The sequence below is a fragment of the Eublepharis macularius genome, chromosome 13 (genome assembly GCF_028583425.1).
Source record: "Eublepharis macularius isolate TG4126 chromosome 13, MPM_Emac_v1.0, whole genome shotgun sequence".
NCBI classification, from domain to species: Eukaryota; Metazoa; Chordata; class Lepidosauria; order Squamata; family Eublepharidae; genus Eublepharis; species Eublepharis macularius.
In genome coordinates, this window is record NC_072802.1 from 51,704,869 (window position 1) to 51,728,836 (window position 23,968).

Genomic DNA, 23,968 nt, shown 5'->3' on the forward strand with positions numbered 1-23,968 from the left:
GATATTTTAAACCCACTTTAGGGGTTGGGGAGAAAAGCAGGGTTAAGTGTGCCTAAATAAAGCAAATTTAAATCTTCAATAAATACATTGGAGTCTAATATTAATTAGCAGAGCTGCTAGAGCATTGTGGTTAATTGGTTGGGCTGTGAATCAGCACTCTTGTTAGTCTGAATCCCACTACTGCCATGAGCTCACTAGGTGACCTTGGATAAGCCACTCCTCTCAGCCCTGGCTCCCCGCCTATATTGTGGGGATAATACACTGACTTTGTTTACTGCTCTGAGTAGGGCACTAATCTGTCTAGACGTGAGGTAGATAAGCACTTATTAGTATTAATTGCTTCAATAAATCCATTAGTCTTAAAAATGCTATACGAATCCCCCCCTTCCCCAAAAAACACTGTAAGTACATTTGTGTATAATTAATTTACTAAGCATAATAATATGTTTCAGTGATAGAATCTGGTAGTAATACATCAGTTTGGTGTAGTGGTTAAGAGTGCTGGGACTCTAATCTGGAGAACCAGGTTTGATTCCCCACTCCTCCACTTGAAGCCAGCTGGGAGACCCTGGATCAGTCACAGCCCTCTGAGTTCTCTCAGCCCAACCCACCTTGCAGGGTGTTTGTTGTGGGGATAATAACAACATAATTTGTAAACCGCTCTGAGTGGGTGTTAACTTGCCCTGAAGGGCAGTATATAAATCAAATGTTATTTATTATTATTGTTAGTACTCCAGACTTCTTGATCTTAACCTTCCCATACAGCCTATGTTTTGAACAGAATTACCTATTTTCCAAAACTTCTTTAATGGCTCGTAAACGTTAAAGTAGTTACTACTCCGCAGTCTAACATGTAGAAGCCTAACTTCACAGCACTATTTTACAATTTCCTCATATCTTTCAACAAGGGAGTCTGGTGACTCACGATGGATTAGGAATTACCTCTTCCAGAAGCCTCTGCTTGAGCTCACGTTCTGTCTCAAGCTTCTGCTGCAAACTACGAGCATTCATCTCCAGCATGGCATGCTTCTTCTCCAGGTCATTAAGCTAAATAGAATGCATATACGGACACATTAAAAAGGGTATAGATGTAAAATGCAATCATGTGAGACAAAGCTCACTCCAGCTTAACTAGTGCAAATGCCTGTTCTTTAAAGCTGCCTGCAGCTTCATCCATGTACCTCTCTTTAACTAACTCCCCTACCCTCAGCTATATCAAAAGGCCACTCTTTCTTCCTTACTGCCCCTTATGCCTGAAAAACCCAGCCAAAGCTTCCTCTCCTCCTACAAGTCTGTCCTCAGATCCTACCTTTGGGAAGCCTTCATTTTAACTCATCTCCAGCTGAAACAAGGTCTAACAACATATAACTGCATCTACAAGCAAATGCCACAACAGGGATGCCAGTTTGGTGTTGTGGTGAAGAGTGGCAGGGCTCTAATCTGGAGAACCAGGTTAGATTCCCCACTCCTCCGCTTGAAGCCAGGTGGGTGACCTTGGGTCAGTCACAGCTTCTCGGAGCTCTCTCAGCCCCACCCACCTCAAAGGGCAATTGCTGTGAGGATAATAACACCACACTTTGTAAACCACTCTGAGTGGGTGTTAAGTTGTCCTGAAGGGCAGTATATAAATCGAATATTATTATTATTCCATGCCATCATGACAGAAAGTGGCAACAAAAGCTTTAACTTTTAAATTAACTGTGCAAAAAGTGCACCTTCCAAAGAAGGTTATGAAAACGTATTTATTCTGAAAATTAGCTTGCAAAGATCATTACTTCCATTCACTGTGGTTCATCTGAATTACAACCAAATTATGGTGAGTGCTTTAAAGGTTAAACATTACTGACCTTGTCAGAAAGACTCTCAGCCTTGAGTTTTTGTTCCTTTAATGCTTGCTGCAAAGCCAAGATCTCTGCCTTGTGTTCTTTAACGGCAAGTTCTACCACTTGGCGGGATTCAGTAATGCGCTGATCTGCTCGTACCCTAATACAAAAAATGAGAAATACATTTCTTGCTAGTATTTTCGGGGATTGACATCTTCCAAGGATCCCAAGATAACAGAGGAAATCAACAGAAGGGAGCCAATTCAGACTTCCAAAGTTCCGCTTTAAGAATGCCAGTATTCTGCAATGTCCCTCCCCTATTTTATGCAATTTATTCAAACTGGCTGTGCTGAGAGAGTAGATTCCACAGCAAGAATTTGGAATCAAAGCTTAGTACCATATGGTGGTACAGAATAAGAAACCATGTTTTAATAAAACAGCTAGCAAAGACTCAGAGTTGCTATATTTTGAATTCATGGCCTTTGGCACAGGAATAAGCAAGAATTGTAGCTTGACACAATCTGTAACACATTTGCAGATCGGGAGCAGTGGTAAAATCTCTGGATTGATAGGCCAAACTGATATCATGTCTTGGAATGCTCAAGAACATTCCAAGCAGTGAAACTGAACGTTCAGAGCTTTTTGTTAGCAGTCAGCTTTGCTGGGGACTAAAAAGAGCACACTGATAAGCACAAGGGACAACAGAGTTGTACAAGCGAAGCAGAGGGGCTGAGTGAGGAGCTAAGGGACAGGCAAGTGAAGGGAAGGAGTCTAGAAGGAAAGGCCAGTCAGCAGTGGACTACCCTATGGAGACCTATGAGAAGAATAGGTACCAGAGACAAAAGTTTCAAGAATTGTGTGTGTGTGTGTGTGTGTGTGTGAGTGTGAGAAGGGAAACCAATTGTTGGGGAGGCAGAAAAAACTCACAGTGCACTTAAAGAAGAGGCTAAACTGAAATCAAATTATGAAGAAACAATGCTGGTGGGCAGCAAAGGAGCTCAGATGGAAGAAAGAAGGAAAGAACATTGATTTACTGTGCATCTTCTTTCCGCTGGTGTCTGGAGGACATATTGGAGGGTTATTTTTCCTGTCTGCAAATTAGGGTCTTTCCAGTAGAAGAAGTCTTCATGTCCCAATTCTGGGACAATAAAAAGACAACTAGACCTTGAACTGTTAACACCACAAGCAAACTCTGACTGGGAAAGGAAGAGATATCACTGAACAACTCAATAGAAAAAGTAGAGTATAGAACAGAGACAATCTGTTCCTGAGCAAGGTGATCGAACAGGTGGTAGCTGGACAGCTTCAGGCTTTCCTAGATGAGGCAAATTGCTTAGATCCCTGACAATCTGTTTTTAGGCCTGGATATGGGTCCAAAACAGCCTTGGTTGCCCTGGTGGATGACCTGCACCGGGAGACGGACAAAGGAAGTGCAATTCTGTTGATTCTCCTGGACCACTCAGCAATTTTCAATACCATTATTCATGGTCTCCTTCTGGACTGCTGGGCACCATTCCGTAGTGGTTCCAGCCCTACTTGGAAGGTAGGTTTCAAAATGTGGTGCTGAGGGACTGCTGTTCAGCCCCTTGACCTTTGCCCTTGCCTGAGGTTCCATATTATCTATTTAACATCCACACTGGGGGTGAGGTCATCAGGAGATGTGGGCTGGATTATCACCTATGGGCAGAAGACACTCAGCTCTCTCTCTCTCTCTCTGGCTGATCTCCGGGAGGCTGTAGAAACCACCTGGAGGCAGTTTTGGAGTGGATGTGGGCTAATAAACTGAAGCTTAATCCCAAAAAGATGGAACTGCTACTAACCTAAAGGTCTGACCCGAGATGTAAGGTGTCACCTCTTCTGGATGGCGTTGCACTTTCCTTGGAGAAGCAGGCCCATAGTGTGTGCTGTTGGACCCACGGCTACTGCTGGATAAGCAGATGGCAGCTGTGGTCAGAAGCACCTGGCTAACCAGCTTCATCTGGTTAGCCCGCTGTGGTCTTTCCTGGGCAGGAAAGACCTGGCCACTGTGGTGCATGGCCTGGTTACATCTAGATTAAATTACTACAATACACTCTACATGGGGCTGGCCAGGATGCTGACTGGAGTGGGTCTTGCCCCATCTATACTGGCTCCCAGTTTGTTTCTGGGCACAATTCAAGGTGCTGGCATTGACCTGCAAAGCCCTATGTGGCTTGGGACCAACATACCTGAAGGACTGCCTACTCTCTTATGAACCTACCCAACCACTGCTGTCATTTTGGAGCTCCTGCTTTGGGTGCCCCCACTCCACTTTCTGAGATTAGGCAGGTGGCAACCCAAGAGAGGGCCTTTTCAGTCAGGCACCAAAGCTCTGGAACTCTTTCTCCAGGGAGAGTCATCGGTCTCCTTCTGTTGCCACATTTTCCACCAGTGGGTGAAGACCTTTCTGTTTTGTTTGGCATTCCCTCAGTGATCCCTTCAGTGATGGGATTGTGCCCAATGTTTAATTGTTTTAAATATTTTAATTTTGATCTTATGCCTTTGTATGTTTTTAGCTCTGGTTTAACTGTTTCAATGATGTGATGCGATTGTTTTGGTTGGCTTTAAAATGTCATTTTATTATGCATATGTTAACTTTTCAGCTGTCTTGGTGGCCCTTATGAGGGCAAAAGGGGGGGGTATAAATTTTGTTAAATTAAAAAAAAACCCACAGGACTTACCTTAAACTACACCTCACTGAAGTCCTGGGAATCATAGGAAAATCTCCTTTGTTTCTAAAAGCGAAGGGACCTCAGTGGTCTGCGAGTCCTTTGTAAGGACAGAGAGCAAGCCCACCTGGCTCATGTGAAAATAGAGCCTTCTCAGTTTCCTAGGAATGGGGACAGAATCAACTTCCCCCCTTTTCAAAGGGCAGAAGTCACATGGCAGAGGAGTTTGGCCCAAACTCTTCCGGTTTCGGTTCCTTTTTAGATTATCAGCTCTCTAGGTGCTTGGGAATGGCTCCAGACAAATCATCGCTAAGGATCCTACCAGGAAGGGCAATATAAACTTTTTCTTTTACTTCTGTTCCCTCAATATGTGGGCATTTGGAATATTTACATATAATTGTGGGCATTCTAGTATTTAGTGCTATTTATCTGCTCAATATTACTCCGATTGCTTGAATGTATCTTATTTTCTACCCAAACTCTCTCTGATTTCAATATATCCAGATCTCAATTCTCTCTTTCAAACTTGCTTAGGAACTTCATCCCTTTGCCAACACAATCACTTAGAATGTGTGTGAGATATCTCCTGCACACTCAGGGTAAAACCTAGGACTGTAGCTCCTTTTAGAACAGGAGTGAGAGATATTAGATCTCTTTTATACTTCACTCCCTTAGAGTGAACTTGGAGAAGACTAGAAAAGAGGCTCATACACACAGACAGGAGTCAAGCACAGGCTTGTCTTCCCAACCACACAGGGCAACAATACCGAGAAATGTAGGCAGCAGGGGAAGGCATAATGGTGCTCCAAGTTGCATTTGATCTGTCTAGCTTTCTTCTTTAAGAAAACAGGGTTGCACCTACCTGTAGCTGTTGTTCATCGAGAGTTCTTCTGTGCAGGAACGCATGGGACTGCACAGAAGATACGACAATGAACAGAAGCTCTAAATGATCATGAAGTTTTTGCCAGACAGCCCACTGCTTGACCACCTGCTTCCTCAGGATCCTGTGGTTCAGTACGGGTTAAGAAAAATGAGGAAAGCGAAAGCGAAAGTTGTGCTGGAAGCCACTGGCATGCTTAGTCTCCCCCTCCACTACTTCAGCACCACCAGCAGACAGTATCCAAAAGGGCAGCGGAAGACAGTAGCTGCAGCATCTCACCTGCGTACAGGCTTTTTCTGCAGTCACGGGCCAGCCCAATCCCTGGAAGAGGTCTTGGGGAAGTCTCTGTACCTAACAGCAGGGACACAGCCCAGTGGAGAGCTCCTCAAAGATGATGCCAAGCAATCGCACAGTTCGGCAGATCAGGGTTGCCCTGATGTCAGACCACCTTGCCCCAGCCCCTTGCATTTTTTCCACATTGCTAACTCCCCAAAGCGAAAACCCATACCTGCTTTGTTTCTCCGTATCCAACATTCTCTGCAATTCTCGAACCCGGCATTCAAACTGGGTCTTCTCATCTCCTAGCACACTTCGCCATGCCTCCCACTGGCGCTCCTTCTCTAGGAGTTCATCATTCAGAGCCTCCAGATCCATCACTTGCTCTTCCAGCATTGTGCAGGTTGTCTTTAAGGCCTCCATTGTCTAAAAACAAATCCCTTTAATCATTTTTCCAATTTCCACCTCAAAACCATTGTACCATTCTAAAGCAAAACTCCCTCGTAGTCGTTACGATGCATCTCTTAACATTTATCACGCTTAGCCTTCCTAGACGCAGGGAAAAAAGAAAGGAGGGAATCAAAGGGGAGGGAACACACAGTCTGATCCTCTCCAAATATACAAGAACACAGACAAGAAAGTTTGGCTGGTGGTACTCACTCATGTCCTGGGCCAATAGGCAGCTAAAACAAAGGAAAAGGAAGGATCAGGGATATTTGGGACTGTGGAACTCTTTGAGGTTGAAAGAGAAAGGATGTCATGGAGGCAACCAGACTATGGAGGAATTGATGCAAGATGATAGCAACGTCCCCAACTCCTAGATCAACTGAGACATTCCTCGTAGCAAACGTTCAAGCCTCTTTTTAAAAAGAAGTTCTATGATGCAAATACTTTTGGAGTAGGTGACAGTGCACAAGTCAGAAATAACACATGCTGGGTACTGCAGTATCTCTCACTGAAATCCCAATTACTTTTATATGTCAGAATAGCAGGACCACCACATGATGAGTTTTTTCAAACTGCATTCCAGAGAACTATGGGGTTTCTCAGTGAGAGTCTCAATAATGGCAAACAAGCCTGCCCATTGCGACTGCACATTTCCTGCAATACACAACTGAAGATGAGTGCTGGATTGTTATAGAAAACGCCCTCAGTTCAAGTAAGATGAAAACGATCGCAAACAAGCCGGTCCAGCACGCCGTAGTCACTGAATGTGCACTCCAGAGTATGTCCCCAAATCGTCTGCAGTACACCAAGTTCCTCTGCAGATGAGCCAGGGTGGGAAGGGGTCCTCAGTGGTAGAAAAATTGAAAAACAAAATTGGTGGAAATGGAATATCAAATGACTTCAGGAAACACCTCTGTGAAAGGGTAAACAAAACCCCCTTCAGGCTGAACTGAGATTTTGGGGATTTCCACTATTGTTTATCTGGGGCTGCTACAAGAAAACATAATTGGAGTAGGAGTTTTTGGAACTTTATTTTACATGTTTGAATCCCACTCATCTTTCAGAGACATCAGGGCAGCACATACGGAGTTGTCTCAATTTACTCTCACAAACTGCATTAGAGGAAGATTAAGTTAAGAAAGAGATTTTTATATGGCCAGTAAAATTCATGATGGACTGTGAATTTTTCTGTTCTAAATATCCTGCCCATCAGACCACAGTGGGTTGAACGCCACCTACTTTTCTGCTGGTTAAAAAGGGAGGAGAAGTACCTTTTGATAACCAAAAAGGCTACCCTGGGGATCTTGGGACCTGTACGGACAAAGGCCACTGGGGACAGGGGCTGTAGTAAGGTGAGGTGTAGGTAACGAGATGTACTCCTCTGTACTACTCCTGTATGTAAGGAGGTAACACTGAGTGAAAAGGCTGGCGGGATCCAACCCAGTCTCTCTCAAACTGTAATAAAAAGTCAAAGGGAAGAGGAAAAAAGTGGGCTTGCTTTCCTGGAGTTGGGAAGAATTGTTTCTGCAGGTCAGATTTGCCTAGTAAACTGAGGGGAGAGACGAAGCAACGGATGTTGCCTTTCATGGGGCATGGGGACTTGATCACTCACTTCATTCCTCTGAAGCCACCTTTATTGTGTGAATGCGCTCTCTATGACAGGGGTCCCCAAAGTGTGCTCATGGGCACCATGACAGCCACTGGCGCCTTTCCTGGTATCTGTCAATTGTGTTTAGAAAGCGGGTGAGGCCAACTGGGGCTTTTGCCCAGAAGAGCAAAAAGCGGATTCAGCAGCAGGTGCCCCCACAGCACAAGAAGCTTCATATTGTGACTAACGGTAAGCTGTGTGTATAAAAAAATATTTTAAAACATATGTTCATTTTAAAAGACATCCTTTGCAAAGAGTGCTGTCTGATGTGTTGTAGTTACTATTAGAGTTATGCATAGCCTTGCTTCCAACAATTTGGCGGTTGGCTCCATCACCCCATGTCAGCCACTTGTGGTTGGCTCCACCCTCTGTATCAGAATGACAAAGGTGTCTGGAAGCTCGAAAAGATTGGGGACCACTGCTGTATGGTGTGGAAGTACTTGGAATGCTCGTTATATTTCTGGGAATGCTCGTTATATTTCTGGTTGCTCTATCTTGAAAGGAAGTCAGAACTGAAAAAGACACAAGGATAGGAGTAACAATCAAAGGGCTAAGGCACCTTTCCTACAGGAAAAGTCTTAAGAGCTTGAGCCTCTTTAATTTAAAAAACTGACAAATAGTTTGAGAGATACTATAATAGATGTTTACTCCGAAGGTTTTGGAAAACTTATTCATTTCTCCACCTCTCTCGTTATAACAGAATAACCCAATGAAGCTGGTTGGCAATGGGTTACGAACTGATGAAAGAAAACCCTTTCTTGCCACGCAGCCTGTAACTCAGTATCATAAGCTGTAGTTGTGGTCTTTAGCTTTGAAGGCTTTAAAAACCAGAGTTAAGTTAAATTCAGAGGATAGGCTTCTATGTATTTATCGTGATAAATAGAACTTCCTTATACTGAGACAGTATCCCACTGAATACCAACTGATGGGGACAAACAATGGATGCCCATCCTGTTTGCATGTCGTCAAGGAAATTGAGCTGGCCAGTCAACTACAGCTGAAAGAACAATGTTGGGCTACAGATACCTTAGTCTGATCCAACAAAGCAAATTTAGGCTTATGGCTTCTGTCTTCCAGTTTCGGCACACATGTGTATTCCATCAGGAGAACGTGAGCAGGCACATAGACAGTTCTGCTTGAAGTCATGGGTTGTGACAAAAGAGACCTATATGGGAGGAACTTTAAAGTCTGGCTGACAACTTGACCAGTTCCCAAACTGCTAAAATCAGAGAAACTCCCATTGTTGTGCACAAGTTCCTTTATGCCTGTCTCTCACAGCACAAGTTTCAAAATTATACTCTCCTCCTTGTTTCTAACTTATCTGCTGAAAGTATCTGAGAGCGCATGTGAATGCATACATACATAATTTTTCTGTCTCTGCCCAGGTAGTGAAATGCATGTTCTAGGGCAATCTTAATGGTGACCACCTCTTTCTGCCTTTGTGACAGGTTTCAAAAGATTTACATACTCTTTGTGATTAGCTAGTTTCGCAATCCTCTGCTTCATTGGACAAGTCCTAGCTGCCCGTTCCAATCAGACAAGTTTTTCATCCTGCAGGATGATTCAAATAGGAGTTGATTCTATAAGCAGGGTTTGGACTTCTTATTTTGTCTTGTTACTTTTTATGGAAGACACCATACAGCTCCTCCCATCTTGGGGCTCTGCTTTTTGCCCTTTTAAAATTATGTCAACTGTTCTTCTTTGTACTAACTTCAATGTAACATTTTTACTTTGGCTTTTCTTGCACACTGCTTACCCTGCTCAGCTTTAGCTCACATTTACCAGTTTGTTCCCAGGGCAATACTGTAGTTCGTAGGCCCTTTTAGAAGAATAAGGCATTCTGATGCCCTCAGCAGTCTTAAGCTGTTCTACCAAGGCAGTTTTGAACTTTTGGGAGCTGGGGAGATATATTGGAGGTTTAGGACAGAAACTCTGGCTAGCAATAACTTTGTACAGTCAGTCACTCATTCTCTCCAACAAGGAGGCAAACTCTCTTATAGTTAAAGAAATTATATTTTATTACACCAGCCTTCATTTGGACAAAATCTTTACAAATTGATTAATTCCTGAATACTTACTTGTTTCTGACTTGTGAGTTGCATCTCCCTTTCTGTGATTTCACGACGAAGATGGTCAACCTCGCTTCGCAGTTGGACCACCTCATCACTTGCTCCTGAAGCCTCATCTAGCTGTTTTGACAGGAAAAAATTCTGGTTGTTCAGCTCAGCATTATCCTCAGTCAGCTGGTTCAACTGCTCTTCCAAGTCTGTAATCACCTAAACAAATAATCCAGAAAAGAATCAATCTCTGTCTTGCTATTTTGTTGAACCACCCCAGACCCAAACCAATTACTTTTTGTTAAAATTCATCATGCAGTCTTCCAGACTGGAACATGCTGAAGATATACAATACAGTACTTAGCCTGAAGATCTGTCACCTTCAGTAGAGCTGGACTTAATTAACCAAAATGAACAACGGCTCATTGCAAAACATTTTAGTTAGCATGCATGAGTTTTTGAAAGAACATTTCTGCATGGCAACAGCAGTTAACGGTCTTCACCGTAGGTCTGTTACATTGTGGTTCGATCATATGCAAAATTTGATTTTCCTCTTTAAACCTTAAATTACGCTAACAAAAGGAGAAGCTAGCTTGTAGAAAGGAACTCTCATAATAACGGCTCCCAGAGAACTCTGAAGAGAGGTAATACTGAGGTACATTATCTGGAATGCCCCTTATTTAGGATGGTTTAAATCAACAAGAAAACCGTAAGTTGACAGGAAAAAGGTGCTCGGCTTTAAGAACAGCTGATTTTATTGACTCAGTACAGCTAGGGATAGCAAGATGAGATGTGTGAATAAATGTATTGCAGCAAAACAGTTTATACAGAAAAAGCCAATATAAGCTGTTGAAAATGAAAGATAAAAGAACAGGATAGTATCACTTGTATGAAAACAGAAGTGCCCATTACTTAAAGCAGTGATGCAGCTGTGGTAATGCACCCTACCTCATAAATAATCATTCTGCCATACCAACTGGTGCAAAAATCCACAAAAACTGAAGGAAGGGGGTCAAACAAAAGCATATAATTTTAAAGTTGAAAACGCATTAATTCCAGAATGCATTTATTTAAGGATCTAGATGCAGAGGAGTTAGCCGTGTTAGTCTGTAGTAGCAAAATCAAAAAGAGTCCAGTAGCACCCACCTTTAAGACTAACCAACTTTATTGTAGCATAAGCTTTCGAGAATCACAGTTCATGCATCTGACGAAGAGAACTGTGATTCTCGAAAGCTTATGCTACAATAAAGTTGGTTAGTCTTAAAGGTGCTACTGGACTCTTTTTGATTTAAGGATCTGTATCCTGCTGTTCCATGCACTCAGGCTGGCTCACATAAAGACAAAAGGTAAATTCTAATATCAAAACCCATCAAAATAATAAACAATTTTAATATCTAATCACACAATTCAAACATACATAAATTAACACTAGGTGTAATTAGAAGAATGCTTTAAAAAACTTGTTCTAACACTTTGGTCTTCAACTGGTGAGTTAAGATTCAACATTAGCAGCATGTGCATCTTTTTTTCTTTCCTTTTTTGTAGGAATTTAAAAGGGGGCAGGGAGGCGAAGAGGTAGAAAGACAGCAGAACAATGGACTTAAATGGTAAAAATCATTAAGTGGTTTCAATGTTACTGGTAAAAAGTAAGTTTCCAATCTGAAAAGACTGAATGCCAGCCACTGTTCTTACTGTACTTAACCAGTCAGATGTGATGACTCATTTATGCAATGAAAAAATCAGAGCTAGAAGGTGAGAGGATAGAGGAAAGCTCGTATTCCTCATAAATACATAAAAACCGAGTAGAAACTTCCAGTAATTGGAGGAAAACAATGACACGTATTTTTTTCTACAGAGTGCAATGCTTTTTCTTCTGCTCCTCCTCAATTTATACCAATTGCTTGAGGCTTTCAAAGGTTAACAAAACAGTTGATTGAAAATGGCTCCCCTCCTAGGTAATGGGGATTTCTGTTAGCGTCAACTCACTTGGTGATTCACATTATCATTTTGAAATTACCAGCCAAGAATATTATTGCAGCATGATTGTCAACAGGAAAAACTATAGCAAATTAAGCACTTGCTTCCTGGGACTCTTTTATGCACGTTCCTTTATGTATAGATCCAGATTTTATTCAGTTCAAAAATAGCTTAGACTAAAAATGTCAATAGGTCCTTGGTAGACACACCTAAGTTGGTACCCAGTTAAAAAGGGATATGAAACATCAAGAACAGTAAGGTTTTGTTTTTAAAATATCATTCTCAGAACACCAGAACTCTAAATCACTTGGCAAAACTGATAGGCAGTAGGTGTACAGCATACAAAAAGAAATAATGCAGTACATAATTAGCTTATGGAATTCATTAAAAGATGTTGTCATGGTGACTAGATAAGAGGATAGGTCTATCAATGGCTATCACTCGTAACTAACATGAGAACTCTTATACTCAAAGCTACCACATCTCTGATTCACAGATGCCAGGGACAAAAACAGCAGCTGACAACCACCACCGTGTCCTTCTTCCTGGATGCCTGTGTCTTGTCACTCACCACTAATGAATGTTTCATTTGATCCACTAAATGAATGTTTCATTTGATCCACCAGGATGGCTTTTTGATTACAAATCCTTAATTGATCATCTAACCTATTATAATATATATATAACTATTAAATGTAATTTTCTATGTAGGGTTTATATTCCTCATCAAGAAGTCTTTCAGTGATATATAATCAAGTAATTGCAACTGAGAAAAGACATGTAGAGGTATATGAAGAAATTGGGGAAATGGTAGACAGATAGTTTTTAAAAAGGACACATTCTAGATCATAGGAAGTGGAAGTGGGATCCCACTTTGGGGATTAACAGATTTGGAACCTACAGAAGAGCTTTGGAGCTGATTATATGAACCAAAATTACTTTTGTAAATCAGCATAAAGAAAATACTTACCAACAGGACAACGTAGTATCCCAATGTAAAACTTTAGGGTAACGGCTCTGGGACGTCTCCCCAGGGAAGCTACCAGAGTTCCTCCCTACATAGTTTTAACAGGCTCATATAGGTTGCTCATTCACTCAGGGCACTGGCTCCTTAATGTTATTACTAGTCGTAGTGCTTCTTTTCCTAATATTTCGCTACTTTGCTGGGTGTTTACTGATTTTAAGTTCTTTTAAGCTCTCTCATCTACATTGCTTATATTGATATACTGCCTTGACAGACCTAGCAGAAAGACAGGTTATCAAGTTTTAAAAGGCAAAATAAGCACCAGCTGGTTACATTCACAGCCCAAGAAAAAATGGAAGGCATGGTTCTTAAAAGTATTACCCTCGCACATCCATGAGGAAAGTAACTTTATCATTTCTTGCCATGACAATATAGAAGAGAATTAGACAAATAGTATTTAAAATGGAGGACCCAAACCACCTTGCAGGTATTTCCAAACCCAAAGGGGCCATGGATTTTTGACTCTTCACCTGCAGCTTCCCATCAAGCACATCAAAACGATTTAAAAATGTCTCAGAGGAGTTTCAAAAGCAGTTTGAGATGCAGGTCTGCTAAAGGAAAAGCCAGAATTCCTTCTCCAGAGCCCCCAGCCACTTGGGCATACTCGAATTAGCTCAGAATCCTGTATCACTAGGGCAAAATGACTGCTTTGCTTTTAGGGGAAGTAACCATCTCAGCAGAAACTTGGCAAAACTGATAGGCAGCGTTAGTCCAGTTCTCCAGAAACAACAAGAGAAACCAAAGATTCTATTTCATTCTGTTTCTTCTAGGACTGAATAATAAAAACAGATAGCTTAAATGATATAAATTCGAGATTGTGGAAGAGCATGTTTAAATGACTGCAGAAAAACCAAGACACAAATATTGGGTTGGAGAAAGCACTGTTGGTAACAAAACAGAACCAACATACTTCATCTTCCATAGCCAATGTATTGGAGGACAAGATATTTAGGAGGCACACATTGCTGTTTTCGTTGCTGTTTTATAAATAATCACTTGCCCAGGAATTATCTATCAGAAACAAGGCAAGACAGCTGAATGTTCTTTGCTTTCAGGCCAGAAATAATTAACTTAAAGGTGAGACTAGTAAAAAAAGACTCTAACGTGCTAATAGCTTTTGCTGATTATATGAGGGTAAAATAAAACCCATAAAGCACCAGGAGAACATTTCAATTTTTCACAGAAACTACAAATAATTATGGGAGGCTTTAACTCTGCACTGCCATAATCATGAAAGTATCTCAAAGCATTAGAACCATACATTTAAGTTTAAAGGACAAAGCTAAGGTGTCTATGATTTCCCTTTCAAAATACTACTCATTTATCCTGCCCCACAAACTCCTGTCTGTCAGAAAGCTAGGAAAGGTTTAAGAGACCACAAAACTCTAAAGCACATTAGACTGAAGCAGAAAACCAACAGCATTCACCCCGCAACCCCAAGACATATAAGTGAACTGGAGGTAGACCACATAATCGTTGGGCTTTTGAACACACATGTGGAATTTTCTTGCTTCATTTCTCTCCATGGGGACCCAAAGTAACTTACATTATCCTCCATTTTATCCACACCATGGTCCCATGAGGTAGATTATGCTGAGAGCGTGTGATTGGCCCAAGTCACCCAGCAAACTTCTATGGCACAGTGGGGATTCAAACTTGGGTCTCCCAGATCTTAGTCCAACGCTGTAACCACTACACCACATTGACTCCATAAAAGGAGAAAAATAAGGTGGAACCACCAGCAAATTGTTTTTTTTAAGCTAAAAGAGGACACACTATCTTCTCCTCCACTCTCTGGGGGAGATGTACTACACTTTACCACAGCAGACATATTATCCAGTGGGTGATAACAGTGTTTAGAACTCCCTAATGCAGTAGAAACATTATATACGCAGAGACATTATATTATAGGGAAGCTTATGTAACCTAACCCAACCCCAAATTCACTCTTGCTTTTTATTAAAATCCTTCTTCTATGAAAAGAACTAAAAAAATGCTACCTCCTGTTCTCTAATCAAGAAACAACAGTGGAGTTTGGAAGCCAGGTTGACAGTGTCAATGCATCAGCAGTTTAGGCACGGCAAATAAAACAGCGAGACCATTCTTAATGGGGAGTGTCCAAGCCTTTCTATATTAGCCGGACTGACAACAAGCAACAGCTTATATAGCTGGAATGAGCATGTATCAAAAGCAATGAAAGACTTGTGATAACAGGAGTTCATATCTGGCTTGCGAAAGGTCTTATCTAATAGTTTAAAACACAGTCGCTACTTTCTAAGCTTTTATATATCATCTATATCCTGTTTCTCAGCTTGCAAGACTGCATGCCAGTGAGGCACTTGGCATTGTCATACAGATTTGGCTCTGGGTTCAAGTGAACTGTATAGAAAAATAAACTCCTGGTTATTCTCTGCAGCTGACAAAATGACACATAACTCCCATATAAAGACAGAAGAAATTATGCAACTTTGTTTTCAGGTTACCTGCAGGTATGTATTCTGTGCATGCCTAGTGGAAAAAAACAGGGGTAGAGTAGGGATAAGCACCTGAGATGACAGCTGAAGGGTGGATGCACCAAGATGGAAGCTGGCTTCTAGCCAGGATCCAATCAGAAGCAACATGCAAGGGAACAACAACAAATCAGAAAAAAGCAACCAACATTGTTCATTATCAAGCATCAAATCCAGCCACACAGGTAATTAGAAGAAGCAGGTAAAAGGGTAGCAGGTAGGTCTCAACGCCAAACGGAATACAGTAGCTAGGAGTCGCAACAGCTGATGAGAGGCCGGATGAGATTGAGGAACCAGGGGGCCAGAAGAAAACAGGCTCTCAAAAGAAAGGGATGATATTTCTGTTCACAATGCAATCCACAGGCCCCTTTTAAACAACAGGAAGCTTTTTCAACTTCTTCAGAGAGTGGGAGGGTCATGGAAGGAAGGCTCCATGTGCAATATCAGAATCACCATCTCCCCTGGAGAGTTCCTTGCCTTGCTGTTCACTAGAGAACTGACTCACATTCAGGAGAAGTCCTTATTTATTTTAACAGACTTCCCACTGATTTATTTCCCTCACTTGCTCTTGCCCTTTAAGAGTTCTTTAGACAAATTACAGAGTGAGTGCTGATTATCAATAAAGACACAAAAGCACTCAACTATACAGAGAATGGATCCTCTAACTCCCATTATAAAAAAAAAAAAGCAGCAGTGAAATTTGGTGTCAGAAATGGGTTTCTACTTCCAGTCTTGGCATCTTCCAAGGCAGCCTTAGGAAACTATACTTTGGGCCAGATCCTTCCTTCTTCCTTTTGCCTTATCCATGCAGATTCTCCCATCTTTCCTACTTACATCTTAGATGGCTTTAAGGAAGAATTAGATTCATGGAAGAAAGATCCATCAGTAATTATTAGGCTTGGTCACTAAAGGGCACATTCAGAAGCACTAAACCTCTGAATACCAGTGCTAAGAGGAAATGTCAGAGGAAGGCCTTTGTTTCTATGCCCTGTTTGTTCGCCCTCCAGTGCAACTCTTTGGCCACTGTGTGAAACAGGACTGTGGACTAGATGGACTACTAGACTGATCCAGCAGTGCCCTTCTTACGTAATAGACACACACAGAGCCTACCTAGTACCTCTGACTAATCATAATAGCACCAAGCAAAGTGGGGAAGGGGACTTTCCAATCATCCTTTGGCTCAATAAGTTGTCCTTCCAAGCTCTTTAACATATTTTAAAACAGTGGCTACTCTTTCCACCAATATGCAATTGGCTGGATCATACATGCATATATACACTGTTTCTTTTTGTGTACTAGACAACTGGTAGCTGAATGTGTGCACAGACTTCTTTGAAAAGCATTACATGTGAGATAAGATGGCAATTCGATCTATGATGCAGCAGTAATGATGGCTTATTAATACATGCAAGTCATCACTTGTTGCAGTCGCATGCAAATCAATGCTAGCTTCAAAAACAGTTAATGATTACAGGCAAGCTAGCAGATAATCTTTGAGTCAAATATGTGGTAGAGTGGTTCTCTCTGCCACACTAAATGATATGTCAAAAGAGCATCCTTGGCCTTTTCCACGTGCTCATATCAAGGAAGGAGCACGAAACATGAAGCAGCAAGATGGCAGAGGAAGAAAAGGTTCTGTAATCACCAGTCTTCAAAAAGATGTAAGATTGTCTGGTGCTAACCCATCTTGGGACAATGAAGGGGATCTCAAGTAGAACGATAACCACAGAGTTTTTTGGAACATTCGCTTCTCTTCGTTACAGAGAGCATTCAGCCATAAGCTGGTAACTTATATGAAGTATAACAACAAGCTAAAATGGCAAACTGTTCCTTTCAAGGCAGCCTACACTCTGGATTGTCCTGAAGGCATTCAATTAGAGAAAGTTCTCTGTGAATGTAGCAACTCTTATCTATTATATCTGATACCTTCCGCTTCAGCACCTGATGTAGCTAGTATTGAATGCCCTTAAAAGAATCTTAAAGAGAGTCACTAAAATGCTGATGGCAGAGAAAGAAAATTAGGTACAAGAGTTTGCATACATGATTCTTCCACGGAAATGTTAGGGTGGGTTCATTCATTGTATTTTTCCTATCCAGGGGATTTCTGTAAGGGAAAACTGCAGCAACTGTCCAGTGTGGCGACACACACACTTATGTATATATGCAAATATATGAGCATTTTCCTATAAGGAGATGAAAGACTAAGGTTATCATAGCCTACAAGCCTTTCCACAGCCAAGTTTGGGTACGTCTGGATGCCCGCCATTATTTTTCTACAATACAATACTATGATAGTTCCCTCTACCTGTAAGGAAGGGGATGTTAAATATACATCATTTGCTGCAGCTGCTTCACCATTCTTATTAGCTGCACTACAATGAGATTTTCAGATTCACTTCTTCAAAAACTTAAGGAACGCTGCCAAATTTAAAATCAGGTTAAAACCTCCAAGCTGAGATTCACCTGAAGTCTAAAGAAGCAATCCAATCAATCTTAGTCCTGCTAACTCCTTGAAGGCAAAAAGCCTCCATCACGAACCCTTGTCTTCAAGGAGTAAAATTAGTTTCCTTCCTCATCCTAAATTTCAAAATAATTCAATGATCTGTATTTAATACTCACTGTGCAGCTATTACGAAGGGCTTCAAATTTACGCTGGATTTCATCTCTATGCGCCTAAAGGAGGTAAGAAGTTGATCATCAATTTTTTCATATATTAGACTTACAACAGAATCCAACAGCTGTTTCTAAATGAACTGCAGAACAGTCTACCAGCAAGCAAAGTTTAGAAGCCAGATGCTGCGGGCTATGACTACAAAGAGGACAAAAAGAACCAGAAGTTGTATTGACTTGAGGCATCCTTGAGATCCGAAATTCTCAGCTACTGCAGCTAAATGTACAATTCTATGCACTGCTTTCTGGCAAATGCCACATGTTAACAAAATATTCCTTTTAAGTGATCCACAGAAGACAGTGGCCTCTTAATATCAACGCTCTTAAAACAGTCTGCCATATGCATTATTTTCATATCTGAACTAATACTTCCCAGAATGCTTTAATTCTTACAAAACGAGAGAGAGAGAGAGAGAGAGAGAGAGAGAGAGAATGAATTAGATTGGCTTCCTCCAAACACTTCTGTCAGTCTGTCATTAAGCCTACCTAGCAATCTCATCCCATCCCAAGCAGCAACAAAGCTGACTAATGAAATCTTTGGAAAAGGGAAGCCCAACCCATTCAAAAACATTAAGCATTTCATTTTAAGACAGCTGCTATAAGGCATGCATCATTTTTATGTTTTACAAAGAAAGCAGGACAAAAGCAAGGCTCATCTTCCGGCAAACAGGACCTCCCCAATCAATGTGACTGACAGTCACAGTCCAGACCGTAGGGACTCATAGGACATTCTGTCTTTATTCAAGCTTTGTACCAAAAATGCTCAAAAATAAACAAAAGGAAAACCCATTCAGCCAAAGTCAAAAGTGCTTAAATAGAAAACACAGAGACTGTTTCCACTACCAATCAACTTAAAAGAGGCTCAAACAAGACTTTTCATCCCCAACCCCATCCTTGGACTGGATTTAACATCCAAACTTTAAGTGGTTTAGTCCACAGACCAAAACAGCAGCTCTTTGAGGGTATAAGATTTTACTCATTCACCATTGCATTGCAAAGTAGAATATAAACTCAAATGTGTCCCTCTCCTATTGGCCAAGAAGCCAGATGTCTCCGAAACACCGTTTCAGCACAGAGCAAAAAAGATTTGATTTGCACTTGACGAGACTGGGCAAAAAAGCAGGGGCTAATCTTTTTGGCAAGTGTGTCAGAAGTCCAAAGTGACAGTCTAGTTTATATGCAGGCTCTCCCCCCAATGTTGCTGCCACCTCTGCCTGTGGGAGTTTTGTCTCAGGTTTATTTACTGAACTGAGCAGCAACCAGCATCACAGTATGAGAGAGCTGGCAAGCCTGCAAACTTGAATCCATGGGTGTTTTCACACAAGACTTTCTAACACATGTGAACTTCTTTTATGGTGTTTTACATGAGACTTCTAAAGCACAAGGAAGATTATGCATTCTGGACAGTCATTTTCAGTCGTGTTGCTGTAAGCAGCAGCACAACCACTCATGTAAAGTCATCTTAAGCTGCAGCTGAGCCACACATCGCCTCTGCCTGTGCTGCTTATGGCACCCTTGCTTCAGGTTGGCCACCAACTAAGTACAGCACAACATCCATTACTTGCAAATTTTCCATACTGATGTTGCTCTTCCCAATGGGTAACAGTCAGCTTAGATGCATTTTAGAAAACTGGAGAGATAATATCTACTGTTCCATAGTATCAACATCATGAATGAAACATGCACAAGTCTCCTGCTAAATTCCCAAGCCCTAAGGAAAAGCGGTAGAGGTACAAAGGGAGTCCCCAATGACAGACAAGTACCGTTCCTTTCATAACATTCTGCTGAGACACACAACCCACTTCCAATATAGCTGGATGCAAGCACCACCGAAGACTGGTGCTTGAGTGAGAAACAGCCGACAACCTCTACCACCAACACATTTGACAAAATGTTTGAAGTAAAGACCCAACTTCTTCAAGCACTTTTTTTGCAGGACAATACTAAAATAGTCAGTAGTATACGGTATACATTGAGGTTCAGTTCAGAGTAACAAGAGGAACTGTTGTCTTAATGAGTTACACACTTGCCACACACAGCATGACATAAAAACTGACAAATTTAAGGCAGCACTCCTTTCATTGCTTAAAACTGGATATCACGTTAGAAAAAAAAGAGTACGGTATAGATAAAGCACACAATATACCATCCATATTCCTTTACATATCTTCTGGAACAACAATATGAGAAAGTTTTGTTACTTACATGTAACTAAGCTGGCCATTAATATATGAGCAGAAAATTGTTGTTGGGGAATGTACACAAAATTAAAAATATTTGACTCAGTGAGATGCTATATTTAGGAGGGAGGCTGATGCCTACATCTTGGATTTCCACAAGGAAAATCCCTACATCAATTGGCATTCATTCACCAAGCTACTGATCTATTAAAGATTAGTAGGGTTACAAGACAGTCATATTGTTTTGAGCTATGGCCTCTAACTGGCATGATGCTCCAGCTGTCAACTCAGGGGACAAATTTATTTTTGCAATTCTAAGGAAGGTACAAAAGGCATCAGAGAGTACGGAGTTTTAGAATGCAGGGAAACTTGCAGTGAGACTGCACCTTAAAAGATCTCAGCACCAGGTTATATTCTGAAGTCAAGGTCTGACTCAGAATACAGAGAAACTTGCTCTTCTGGGTAAGACCATTCTTCCCCTTTAGGAGTTTGACTATTCAGGTTTTCTGAGCTTGTTCTTCAGAACTGAAATACTTACTCTGAGATCGCACAAGAACTTTTGGTTAAAACAACATCCAGTATCACACCGAGTAGGCTCTTTCATATCATCACTCACCAATAGAACATTTCTTTGCCCTTTGAGGACAGGCTATAAAAACTCCTTGCCTGCTTATGATCAGAAATAGCAACTGGTATGGAATTCTCTCTTGTTCCAAGACACCTTAGCTGCATGTCTATTTGAAAAGACTGCCTTAGAAATTGTGGAAACCAAGCGGCCATTTATAGTTGGGGTCCCTTTCTGCATGCAATAAAGTGAATTGAAGGAATCTGGGAAATGGATCCACCTCAAATTTCAGGTACCATGGTAAGGGGTGCGGGCTACTTTCTACTAGTTCTTAAGAGAAAGTCACCATATCACCTGCTCAGGCATATTCTATTACCTTAAAGAGACAAAACTTGGTGAGGAAAAATACCAGGTCTAATGGGATTTTCTAATATCATAGAAGTTTGTTATGGGTTACATTATTTCACTATTGCATTTTCAAACTGATCCAGAGCATCACTTCCACAGGCACAGATTCTGTGCCAACCCAGAATGCTAGAGCTTACCGTCAGCGCTTGAATCTCCTCTTCTGCCTCAGCTGTCGTTTCCTCCAGCTCAGTTTTCGCTTCCCGGAGTTGACTTTCCAGGGCTGCGCGTGCTGCCTGCAGCCCTGAAATCTGAGATTCCCTCTCCTGGAGGGTGAGCTGCAGTTCTGTTAGCTGTCGTTTCAGTTCCAATTTTTGTTCTTCGTGTTCCAGGCTAACCTGAAGAGTTAATTACACTATTGATACCTATTGTACTTCAAAAGGGTAACGTTGCTTAACAGTGTAATTCTAGAAAAGCATCACAACTCAATGCCACATGGCCAGGCTTGTACAGGAATATACATATATTTCCCTGTATATATACAGGGAGAGAGAGAGAAAGACTGTGTGTGTGTGTGTGTGTGTGTGTGTGTGTGTGTGTGTGTGTGTGTGTGTGTGTGTGTGTGTGTGTGTGTGTGTGTGTGTGTGTGTGTGTTTTCAAAACATGAAAGATAATTAACTTGGGTTTGTTTTTTTTTGCATTAGCCTCAGAAAAGTAATTCCAGATATAATTCTCTAGCAATAGAAGCCCATTATAGCATTAAGGTCAAAAACGCAAAGAAATGCCAAACTGACCAGGCCCCCCATCCACAGTTAGTGCCCTAATTCTGCACGACGGCTAAAGACAGCAAAAGGAACACAGGCCCAGAAAACTTTCCTAAACTGGGTGCCACTATTCAGCCTCACAAGCCATAGAATAGAATTTATTTTCAACCTTGTACAAAATAAAAATAGAAGGGATTTTAACAGGATTGAGGCCAACTGAGGCAAAACATTAAAAAACCTGATACAGACAAATGCTTATTTTGGCAAGTTGCTCTCCAGACTTGTATCAGAAACTGACAAGCTGGGAGTCCATGAGCAATTACAGGAGGAAGGAACAATTTTTAAATGTTCCTGCTCCCCCTCCAGAATCCTCTAAGCTCTCAAATGATTGAGCAAGCTAATTTTCTCACCCCCATCCCATTTCTTTTAACTTAAATCATAACATTCAGTGTTCCTGGACCATATTCAGTTCTCATCAGGCAGGTGGGGGAAGGGAGTGTTTTTTCTTCTGACGTTTTCTTCGTGCATGGGGAACCCCCCAAATTCTAGAGCCCCCTAATTTGTCTGTGGGTGGCCCTATAGAGATTGACACAGGGGGCAGATATTTTACTATGGTATACTGATACTTTACTTTACTCTGGTATACTGATGAACCGTGGGGGCTACAAGTACTTCCTGCACCTCTTCAAATATCCTCCCAGGCTTTTTTCATAGTCAGAGCAGTCCTACGCTGTGGCTGTGGATTCAGAGCTTAGGGAATTCAGCTTTATCTTCATGCAAGTAGCCCACATTGAGACCTATGCTGGGTTGGCCACAGTCAGTACTTGGATGGGAGACCACCAAGGAAGACTGAGGCTGCTACACAGTGAAAGGCAATGGTAAACCACCTACTCTCCTCTCTTGCCTGGAAAACCCTGTAGATGAGGTTCCCATGAGTCTGTTGTGACTTCTTATCTTCATGTGCTTAGGGAAGTGGTTTCCAACCCACCAATCAGAAACTTCTTATTAAATCATGAGCCCCTCTAGAGTGGCCTGACTTCTGGAAGGACCTGCTGCATAAAGAACAGTGGTGCCTCTTTTTGCATGCTTGCTAGGAAAAGCTGCAAAGATGACAGGGCAAGGTCACACAGTGGTGGATTGAATTCCTATGTGGCTCTTGCCCTTGGCTTGTTCCTCACTATGTTATTCCTCTTAGCATAGATCCTGGGTCTGGAAAGGACACTGGCCTGTGGGATATTATGACAGCATTCGAGAATTTTAGGGCCACCACACTCCTGGTTCTATACAGCTGTTAAATATTGCTAAGCAGAAGCTGCAACAACAGTAACAGCAGCAAGTATTCAAGTAAGGCTGTACCTCTCGCAACCGAGTCTCCAGCTCCAACAAGCGTGTCTTGTCTGTGTGATCCTGGTGGCTGATTTTCTCCAACTGTTCTTCCAATTTACTGTTCTGGGCCTCTAACTTTCCAGCTTGAGTTTCCAAATAAAACTTCTGTTGTCTGAGCTCAGAAATCATTTCTTCTTGGGCTTTCCTGAGAAGGGGGAGAAAGATGTATTCGAACCCTAGCCCCAAAAGCCTAGTATTTCACTGGGATGCAATGGGAAAGGATCATTCTGAAGCCAGGAACTGCTGCTGCATTGGCAGGGTCTACCCATGCTTATTGAATAGGTTTCCCTCAAATAATTGCAAAATAATTCTAAAAATTAGTTAATTCTACAACTGAACAAGGAGGTATTGAACATGTAATTAAAAATGATGCTCTGCTCTAGAGGAGCTGAATTTGCCTCTTTTAACCTCTCTAACACATGAAATTTTCAGCAACCTGAGGCTTCTGAAATCAGAATATGAAAGATCACATGACTTCCTGAAGCAATTACTCCTCATTGCTTTGAAACTGTAAACATAATGCAGATTAAGCGATTCAGAACAGCAGAGGCGCCTATGAAAACAAGATATGTTGTTGTAACTCCAGCAGCCTATTTGTCATTGTTGATGATTCCATCTCATTGTAGGGCTTTCTCCCTGGCCAGATGGAATATCTTCCCCTCTGCAGTTGACAAGGGTCGTTATAAAAAGATCCCAATGGCAGAGAAGGTCTGTCCTTGTGGAGCAAGC

General features: G+C 41.6%; 1 protein-coding gene across 1 annotated transcript in view; it reads right to left on the reverse strand.

Moving 5' to 3' along the window:
- Nucleotides 1-23,968, reverse strand: part of CIT (citron rho-interacting serine/threonine kinase) — a 137,471-nt gene that overhangs the window by 30,843 nt on the left and 82,660 nt on the right. Inside the window, exons 22-28 of the mRNA XM_054996247.1 lie at nucleotides 23,210-23,384; nucleotides 21,290-21,487; nucleotides 17,949-18,002; nucleotides 9,840-10,037; nucleotides 5,899-6,092; nucleotides 1,848-1,983; nucleotides 943-1,047 (exon numbers count right to left, since the gene is read on the reverse strand). Of these exons, the coding sequence (XP_054852222.1) occupies nucleotides 943-1,047; nucleotides 1,848-1,983; nucleotides 5,899-6,092; nucleotides 9,840-10,037; nucleotides 17,949-18,002; nucleotides 21,290-21,487; nucleotides 23,210-23,384 (1,060 nt within the window). The remainder of the gene's footprint in view (nucleotides 1-942; nucleotides 1,048-1,847; nucleotides 1,984-5,898; nucleotides 6,093-9,839; nucleotides 10,038-17,948; nucleotides 18,003-21,289; nucleotides 21,488-23,209; nucleotides 23,385-23,968) is intronic.